General features: G+C 34.7%; 1 protein-coding gene and 1 gene segment (V, D, J or C); both read left to right on the top strand.

The window, feature by feature from the left end:
- Nucleotides 1-1,006: 1,006 nt before the first annotated feature.
- Nucleotides 1,007-10,361, top strand: part of LOC107709908 (Ig mu chain C region membrane-bound form) — a 25,174-nt gene continuing 15,819 nt past the window's right edge. The window contains exons 1-2 of one of the 2 annotated variants that reach the window (XM_074560070.1): nucleotides 1,007-1,078; nucleotides 2,921-3,196. In XM_074560070.1, the coding sequence (XP_074416171.1) occupies nucleotides 2,953-3,196 (244 nt within the window). In that variant the 5' untranslated portion in view covers nucleotides 1,007-1,078; nucleotides 2,921-2,952. Of the gene's footprint in view, nucleotides 1,079-1,281; nucleotides 1,348-2,920; nucleotides 3,197-10,361 lie in introns of those variants that run through there. The other variant, XM_074560068.1, reaches the window with a different exon arrangement.
- LOC107709910 (Ig gamma-1 chain C region, membrane-bound form-like) lies at nucleotides 4,130-6,334 on the top strand. The segment is given in 4 exon segments: nucleotides 4,130-4,281; nucleotides 4,513-4,809; nucleotides 5,782-5,936; nucleotides 6,095-6,334. Coding segments are annotated over 4 exon segments (534 nt in total).

Raw genomic sequence — 10,361 nt, 5'->3', positions numbered from 1 at the left:
GGTAGAGCAGGTAGAGCAGACGCTTGCGAGCTATCTGTCACCCGGCGCGCATCGCTGCGAACCACTTCAGGCAAGGGGTAGGGCGGTCCATGGCAGCTCTGGTGGCAGCGGAGAGGCATTTATGGTTGACCCTGTCCGATATGAAAGAGAAGGACAGGGTCTGCCTTACTTTTTAATATCAGTGTCTTCATGTTTTGGATAGTATAGAACATTAGTGCTATATCTTTAGTGCAAATCATATTTCTGACCTACACTGGAGGGCAGCTACAGAAAGGCATGCTGAAGAGATGTTTTCACTGAATCCTTTTAAAAGAAAGGTAAAATAACAAATGTTGGCTTTGAGGTTTGATCACATGAACATTGCTTCTTCTTGTCGGTTTTTGGTTAGTAACTCAAAGGCACCAGTCACTGTGTCAACTACTTCGACTACTGGGGGAAAGGAACCAAAGTCACCGTTTCCTCAGGTAAGATATTGTTGACATTTTCTGTTATTCCATTTTTATAAAATTTTGAAGATCAGGTAAGGTCTTGACACAAATAACATGCAGCCGTATTTACAATTTTTGTCTTTGCTAATAGTGGAAAGGGGACGTCGGTAATCGTAAACAATATCGAGTAAAACTCTAAGATTAAAGAAAGTGCGCACTAAAATCTCAAAACTAGTCGCTTTGATAACGGAGGCCTATGGCAAGACAGTGTAAATGTACTATTAGGGTTATGGTATGGCTCTTATCGTAAATCTTCTCGTTGTGACGGTGCCTTTGACTACTGGGGAAAGGGAACAACGGTGACTGTAACATCAGGTAAGAAGTCAGATTTTTGTTTAGTTAGAGCCAAACTACAAAAAATGCATGTTTAGTAACAGACTTTTTAGTCTACTAGTTTAAAGAGAGAGAGAGAGAGAGAGAGAAATCATGGACAATGTTGCATTTAATTATGAAATAAATAGAATTGTAGCTGGGTTTGCTGATAAAAAAAATCGTTAGAGTTTTTGTGCACTGAAGAAATTAAAAGTATCACTGTGACTACGCTGCCTTTGACTACTGGGGGAAAGGCACGTCGGTCACAGTGACATCTGGTAAGAAGTACAATTTAAATCTTTCATAAGCGTTGACATGTTTTAAAAATAATAGGAAAACTAAATGTACAGACCGCTTGTCCGTTTTGCAAGAATGAAACTTAGACTGAATTAAAAGGATAAATAGTCGAATTTGTGGCTTAGGATAATAAATAAAAGTGACTTGTCATATAGCGTACTATTTTTGTACAATATCCATGGGTAAAACTGTCAGTGTGACAATGCTTTTGACTACTGGGGGAAAGGAACCATGGTCACTGCCTCGTCAGGTAAGAAAAACTTACTAAAACAAAATCTGATCTAAGTACCAAAAATTGTGGCAGGTAGGCTAATTTGTCAAAAAGTTGATTTTATATTTAAGCAACGTTTAAATGGCTATTTACTCTACGATTCGGACAATTGAAGTCGGAACATGTCTTTAGAGTTTTGCTGGAAACGCAAAGATTCACATTAATTATGAATAATTAAATTGTACATATTTTGATGTGTAGCCTACACGCATTCAGATAAAACAACGAATCGGCTACAAGCCATTTAACAGATCCTGAGCATTTTTGAGTTGCATTTTTATACTGCGCTGTAACATTAAAAGAATATTGTGTAACTGGGCTTTCGACTTCTGGGGAAGCGGCACCAAAGTCACCGTAACAAACAGTAAGATTTTATTATTAATGGCAAGGACAGTTATCGTAAAATAAGACAAAATTGAATATATTAATTGAAAATATTAATTGCTGTCAAATGAATGGTTATTTGGTTATTTCATTAGAAACTGTAAAAGACTACATAATTTTATAATATTGTTTCGTTGTATAGCTGCTAAAAGTAAAACATTAAAAAATAAAATAATAGTAGTAGTTATTGCTAACCGACGCGTTTTTCTACACTGATACAGCCATTAGGCCTAAGTGTTGTATTTTTTAATAATAGATTGCATCCTGTGTTATTAAAATATAATTAAGCTGTTTTAAATCATGAATAAAGTAAATAAATGAATAAAACAACGGCGTAGGTCTTTGGTCGATAAACAACCAGTAGGCTATTTAATAAATATTTGCAATTAATCGATTTAATTATCACATTTTCGCATGATTCCATGGTTACAAACTGCTATATAGTGAGTGCTCTTATTTCAAATTCTCAAAAGGTTGTCATTGTTTTAATTTTATTTGTTTGTTTTAACTTATATTTCATAGGTTATGTGAAGTGATTCATTTAAAACATACTGAAAAGTAATTCTGCAGTCAAAAATTCCAGTGATAAATTAGTTTAGATAACACTTTATTTATTACAGCATCCAAGAGAAAGAAATGTTTTACCTAGTTCGTGTGTTTTATTATGCGGCTCATCGAAATACTTTATTCTAATTGGTCAATCAGCGTCTAATAAATAACAGTTAGGCTATCCAGGGCTGACCTGCTTCAAAATAGCTGCGCTCGTGTTCTCTTCGGTCTCCACAATTTCAAATCAATATTTAATATCCATGTAGTAGCATACGTAGGCCTACTTATTTGTTAAATAGCTTGTGTGCGGCATAACATACTAAGATGATCATTCCTGCAAAGTAGGATAATCGGGACATTGACGCAAAGTGAAGATACTCCGCAGTGTCTTCTCGTGTAAAACCAGTTAAACTCAATCATATTGTTTTATTTTATTATATGTTCATTTATCATTTATTTCATTTTAGTTTAATTTTGTTATATTTTTATATTATTCATTAATTCATCCATTCAGTCGTTTATTTGAGACGTAGTCTAGCTCTCTAATAGGCCTAAAAGTATTGCATATATACGTTATACAGGTTCTATATTGTCTGAGAACGATGCGTTGTCTCTACAGCTCAGCCTTCTGCGCCAAAGTCAATCTTCCCCATGTCCCAGTGTACTTCTGATTCTGATGGGTTCCTCACCATCGGCTGCTTGGCAAGAGGTTTCTCACCTGCGGATTCGCTTACTTTTAAATGGACGGATTCTACTACGAAGGTGTTGAGTGATTTCGTGCAGTATCCAGCATTCGGACCGGATGGAGACTATACCAAAATCAGCTCTCTGCGCATAAGAAAAAGCGATTGGGATCCTCAGAAACCTTACAAATGCGAAGCTTCAAATTCTAAAGGCACAATGCATTCCCCTGTTGCTCCACGTAAGTTACATTTCAAATTATTATTATTTGGGTTTTTTTACATTTTACATTAGCTACTTCATGTGTCTTTCTATTGTATATGCTGTTGAAATCGGAAATATTTCATTTCTGAGCCTATGTCAGGGAATGCAATGACATATGAGACCCCCCCCTATTTACTAAAACTATTTACATATAAATATGCAACATTTAACATTGCAGTTCAAACTGAACTACAAGAGCATTTTATTTGCTTGCTTAAAAAGGCATGTTGCACCGTTTTTTTTTTTTTTTTTTTTTGCTTTTCATGAAATTGTTTCTTCTTTATCTTGCTTTAAAAGGCATTTTGCCCCGTTTTTTTTTTTTTTTTTTTTTGCTTTTCATGACCTATCTGCTTTCACCTGTATGTTGCTAGCTCCACCGCCAGATCACCCTACATATGTGTACATAAGTTTGCAAAGTATTGGATGTCCTCCACAGTTTCACTGGATGTAATCATTGTTTTAATTGCAGGGAGTCCAAGAAATCCAACCCTGGTTCCTGTAACAACCCTAAAAAGTAAATCTGTCATGTGTATTATTGAAGATTTCTAATGTTGATTTGCTCTCTCTAGTTCACACTTTAACTTCTATTTCAAATTCACACAAAGATACACTCCTTCAAACTGATCCCAATTCACAGATATACACATATTAGATATTTATATCACAGATGACACCAAATTTACACATTAAGTAATATTTACTTTCTTTCTCCCTTGTAGCTAAATTGTCACTGACAATGAAGCCACCAATTCAGAAAGAACTTTTTGTTAATGATAAAATTGTCTTGCAAGCTGTTGTTTCTGGAGATGTAAAAAATACAGTGCAAGACACTTCAGTATCATGTAAAGTGAAGGATGAAAGTGTGCCCAATGAAAATATCACAACAGGGAATGTTGAATTTTCTACTGACACTTCACAATTTATAAGAATTCACAAAGTCATCGTTAATACAAAGAGATGGTTTGATGGTCACCTGCACCATCAGTGACATAAATAACAGAGACATCAAGCGGGAGATCCATTCTGAAAAAGGAGGTAAGTCAGTCTAAAACTTTTAAATAATCAACTTTGTGGCTCTATGTGCATTTATGATAGATGCTTATAACTTAATTGCCTGGCAAAAAAATACAAATAAGATAAAATATTGCCTTCAATTTGAAATTATTTCTGTCAAAAAGATTAGACTGCCTTGATACACTATTGTTATTCATTATAGTGTGATTTTTCTGTTTGTTCAATGAACCTTTATTACTTCCTCCAATTCAGATGAAAAGAAACCAAGTGTTACCATTTACAAACCCGATAGTAAAGTCACAGATCATGTCTCTCTGGTGTGTGAGGTCACCAGTCTTAAACTCGGCGATGTCTATATCATGTGGAGAGTGGGTGAAGAGCCTTACAGAGAGGGCACAAACAGTGCTCCCATCCATCAAAAGGACTCCACGTCTGTTCTCAGCATCCTAAAAGTTTCAGAACAAGAGTATGAAAACACCATCAGCTGCGCAGTCAAATATGCCAACATGGACAAAAGAAGTGTTCCATTAGAAGTTTCAACAAGCCGAAGTAAACACCCAGAACTTTCATGTGATTAATGTGCAAGCATTCCCAAACTATCATTGTTCATCTGTTGTTCAGTGTTCCAGTGCTTTTGTCCTGTTGCTGTCTCGTCAGATTATGTACAGTATCTTTGATGTTTTTTGTGCATATTTCTGTCTGTATGTCTGTATCACTTTACTGCATGGGTCAAACATCAAAGTCAAATTACACTCAAGACTATATGTTTAATTTGATATTGATCACATAAATATGGTCACATGAAAACATTGTCGGAACAATATCATAGAGCTTCTTTATGTTTTGTTCCGTGCTTACTGTACTGCTGTTAGCCTATAATATAACATGCCATTTTTGTATTGTTTTACAAGCAATAAATATTTGTTTGCATGATTTAGTCCAGCTCTCACATCGTTTTTCTAATCAGAAACTTGGTGTGCTTCACTTTCTGCTCCCGTTTTTCTTTTTCTTTTTTTTTCTTCAGTATTTAGAAATTTTTTTGTGTCTGTCTCTAGTAAAAGCCACTTATTAAATTCTAAAGATAACCATCAAAATCACAAGGAATTATTGGCCTTTTCAATCAATAAAAGATGGTATATGTGATATTTATTAGGTGCACTTGTATTATTAGTATGTCAGATGAAAAAAGTAAGTTACTTGATAAGCATACCATAAATTTAATAATATACCTATGTATATTTGTATAAAGTGTATGTTCTAATGCACTATCAATGTCTAACAGACTGGACTATAATATACTGTATGTTTGTCTCTTCAGTGTACACTCAGTTGTGTGTGCAAATGAATGTATGTGAATACACGTATGCAGTACATAAAGCTGTCATGTGCTTAAGTGTTACTAACTAGAAGTCTAATAATACTGGATTTTTAATTCAGGATGTATGATTTATGTTCTCACATATGTGTTGCACCATGTGCTTACCATACATATGTCTCCTGTACATGTGTTTTCTTTTTCAGGTGAGCCACCTGAGCCAGAGACAGGCTTTGCTCTGGACTGCAATAAAGATGTTCTGGAGGAGGATGAGTTCAGAAGTCTCTGGTCCACTGCCACCTCATTCATCTTCCTCTTCCTCTTTTCTCTGACCTACAGCGCTGTGCTCAGCTTCTTCAAGGTAATACAAATATTACTAAATAACGTGCCGAACATTTTAAGTAAGATGATGCCTTTTGGAACTTTTACTGCATGTTGCTAGTGTTAAATGCATGCTTCAATTTAGATTGCATTAAGTCGTTAATGTGTTTTTAACTATAGATATATATTTTTTTGCAGGTGAAGCAGTGATGATTTGTTAAAAGAACTTGTGAAGACTCCAAGGTTTTTTATTTGTTTTGTGACTGTAATTAAATGTTAGTCTAATGTATTTAGAAATCAAAAAAAGGAAAATAACCACGCCATCTCTATCTCTCTTTTGCTCTGTCTGTTCCTGTCTTTCTGTAAGCTTGTCTGAAAAACATATGGGCTTTCTGAGATGTTGAAACTACATAATTTGCCTCTGTGCACACATTCTTGAAGACACTGACAAATATGTACACATATCAATAAAGTCTTATTATATCTCTGTCAAAATGAGATTTTACTCTTTTGAATATCATATCAGCCTCTTACTACAAATGACATTATCTTGCATTTTTAGTAGATATTACTGTGATATTAGTAGAGATCCCTCAGGACATACTAAAATGTGAGAATATTATCTAAAATATACAGCCATGACCTCAATCTCGATGTGTTTGCTGCTTATCTAAAAGTATGAGGGCAAAAACATCTGTAGATTTCTGATGAACTGCTAAATCATACAGATTAATAAAGTAAAGCTTTTGAACACCATTGGAATATTTTGAAGAGAGTCACATCTCAAACGAATCTGAAAAATCTAAATTTTTACAATTATTTTTTATGTTCTTTTAAGACTGATTTAAACTGCACACAAATTCCTAGAAAAGCTGGAATTTAGGGTCATGCAAATGTGCATTGCAATGTGTTTCACATCACATTTTACTGTGTGTTTCTCTCTCGGTTTTCGGGTGTTGTATTTAAATATTTCATCTCTGGGGATCCACCAGTGCAGATGAACATCTCACATTCAGCAGCTGCAAACTGTCCAGCACTCAAGGATTTTTTTTCTTAATAATAGCCAAACAGTAATAAACTGAACAACCCATGTGCAGTTTCTAACAAGCATGCTGAGCTGCAAAGAATTCAAAACAAATTGTCATGTTGTAAAATGCCCATTTTACAAACACTGTTTATTCTGTGATCTGATACAAATGTAACAACATCCTCTTAATATGTAGCATGCTCATTAATACACTTAAGATTCCTTTTAATTACATTTTGTGGTCTATCCAAAAATGATGTTCCTTGAAACTGAGAATTCGGCGTGTTGCAAAAAAACTTCACAATCGTTTTGATATCTAAGAAATGTTGCTTTGCTGATATATGCAAATATGCTGGGCGAGTGTTTCATTTGACTATAAGTTCTCTCGAAGGAATTTCAGAATGTCAAAATTAGATCTATTCGAGAGCGTCTATGTAGTCAGGTCTCTCTTTCTTCCTCTTTTTGCTCACACCTGCTGAAGTGAAACTGCGTTCGTGTTGATGACTAACAATTCTTAGGAAGATTGAAATGTTTTAAAACCGAAGCCAGCAACGACTTACTTTATTACACTTTATTAATATTAATATTTTATTTATATTTATTAATGCTGTACATGGTTTATTTTACACTTATAATGCGTAATTAAAAAATGTGAAAAAAGCGTATTTAATTTGGAAAAGATGTAATATATACTTTCTGTAGCATAACTTTATTGCAATCACTATACGAATAAAAACGTTTATTAAAAAAAGTACACTACTTTTCTTAACATTTACTAAAAAAGTTGATAAATGTTATGTGTAATGTAAGTCTTAAAAAATAATAATGTTTTTTATAGATTCTCAGTTCCTGAATGCACATGGCGCTAAAAAGCAGAGTCCTCCAAATGCACTTTCATGCAAGGTCTTAAACGTACTTGTTTTTGCATATTGCTGACCCTTGCGCCCTCCAGTGGTGAAAACTATTTACATTGATGTCTTTTACAGTCACGAGTCCTCAAGTGAAGCCGAAGATGCAGTTAGCCTACATGACCCATCTGAGTTTTGAAATGCATTTTGTGTGTAGATTTGATTGTTTTACCCTTGTCCAGGACCCTATCTACTATCTAAACAAAATTATATACATCAGAGAAGTCCCTGAAATGGAAGAAACAACCTTCCCATAACGGTCATACATGCCCATTTGTGCAAACTTGGATCACATGATGCGAACTATGAAATCGTAATAATACAGCCTTTTTAGATAAACTATGAGAAACAGAAATAATTAGTTCACCACTCATGGTTGTCATGTGGCAGGCGCATGTCGGCTCCATACAGAAAAGATAAATGATTCACGTCACGTGACAGCCGCACACTCTTAGGGGGAAAAAAAGGTACAAAAACTTTCACCGGTGCAAAAAAACAAAAAAAAAGAGAGAGGTACAAATATGTACCATTAAAAATACTAACATATACACGATGTATTATTATGTACCTTTAATTTACTAATGTGCACCTTATAGAGGTAATTGAGTTAAGGTGTATTATTTCCAAAAGGTACCGGCCCAGTGACCGCTTTTGCACCTAATTTTCTGAGAGTGCATAAATTCTTATCATAAACGAAACAAAACAAAACCAAACAAACAAACTAAATGTTCATATTAAAAGCCAATACTAAACTGTTAACAGTGCATACAACTTTCATCTCTTTTTTCTTTCAGAAATGAATATAAAAGTTTTGAGATCTACTGACTCAACTAAAGAATTAATTTAGGATCAATTGTAGGCTATTTTAATTGTACAGTAGGTTATCCTGTTCTTGTATGATATGGCCTTCTGTGTGTTGTGTTGTTACTGATTAATAGACAAAACACTCGGGTCTCCTGAAACCAAAGATTCCTTCAAAATGAACGACTCATGGTGGGGGAAAGTCATGTGACCATTAGGCTATGATGTGAGCGCAGCATGAGTGCACTTGAATGCCCACCATTTTGAGGAAAGACACAGTGATGTAAACATTTCAAATAAGAGGATCATTATCACACCAGGGTTACACTCTGGCATACTCTTATCAACTATGGTGTGCATAATGGGACATCCTTCATTATGTTTATCAATGTGTGCCTTTTACTCCAGTGTTGACAGAAGTCACAGAACACTTGACATGAAAATTCACTTTATTTCATTGAAGCATTTGCTGTCATTCAAATTCTCATGATCATGTTTAATCTTTGCTCAAATTTCTTTATATTAATTTGTTTATTTTATTTATTTCGCCTATTTGTTTGTTTATTTATTTTTTGAGTAGTAATACTAAAATGACCAAACATGTTAAGCACTGAATATAACTTAATAAGATGAATCAAATATAAATCTACAGGCACAAGATGTTCCTTATAGTGAATGGATAGATCGACATTCAAAGCTAAACGGCATTAAATAAAATGGCTAGATTAAATTATAAGCAAACTATGAAATTAATAAATCAATCACTTATAAATGTATGTACAGACAAAATGACAGCTGCCACTGACAGGAGACAACACACATTTCAATATAGATTGAAGTGATTTCAATGCTAAATAGTCCAGTACCTTGACGCGCCAGTAGGCGGAGCTAAAAGGCAGGGGAATCACCAGGGTCATCCCGAAGCGTCTTGCTCTGTCTTCCCCAATAGCCTAATAATACACTTTTGATACGATTTCGATATTTAAGTTTCGGATTATGGAATCGTCTGAAATGCATTTCTCAGCAATGATTCTTCTTGTTGCGAATTTTCAAGAAATGTTCAAGAGTTTCTGGAATATTCATGTATTTTAATAAAGTATGAAAAATTCGTGGAGTACAATCTTTATTTTCATTGATCATTTTGATGCTCCATAAAGCTCCATATATGCTTTTCTGCATGTTGGATTATTTGTTGTTTGAATCACCTTTACAATGATTTCTTGAAAAGTCTGACATTTCTTTCTTACTCTGCTTTATGAACACCAGAAGTAGAGCATTAGTTATTGTCTGGCTTTATGCTACTGTGCTATAACTACGACCACGCTCTGTATTACTTGTACAAAAACTCTATGAGACCCGGCCGAGACCAAATGAAATACATAGTTCACGAAATCAAAAGGAGCACGTTGAAACATACATTGAGCAAAGCGAATGAAAAAAGGTTTTTTATTTTTATTTTTTTTAAATAGAACAATTTCTGACTCTGCAAAAATAGCATACTGACTATAGGGCTGGGTTTCCCGATAACGCTGTCTCTTAGCACTCTATCAAGACTCTAAAGGTATGCCTTAACTAAAGGTGTACCTGAACTATGCCTTAGGACAGTGGTTCTCAAACCTCTCCATGGAGTACCCCCAGCACTGCACATTTTGTATGTCTCCCTATATCTGACACACCCACTTCAGGTCTTGCAGTCTCCACTAATGAGCTGATGAGTTGAATCAGGTGT

Source organism: Sinocyclocheilus rhinocerous, unplaced genomic scaffold, assembly GCF_001515625.1.
Source record: "Sinocyclocheilus rhinocerous isolate Xijiao unplaced genomic scaffold, SAMN03320098_v1.1 scaffold3282, whole genome shotgun sequence".
NCBI lineage: Eukaryota > Metazoa > Chordata > Actinopteri > Cypriniformes > Cyprinidae > Sinocyclocheilus > Sinocyclocheilus rhinocerous.
The sequence above is the reverse complement of the archived record's forward strand: the minus strand, read 5'-3'. Positions and strand labels throughout refer to the sequence as shown.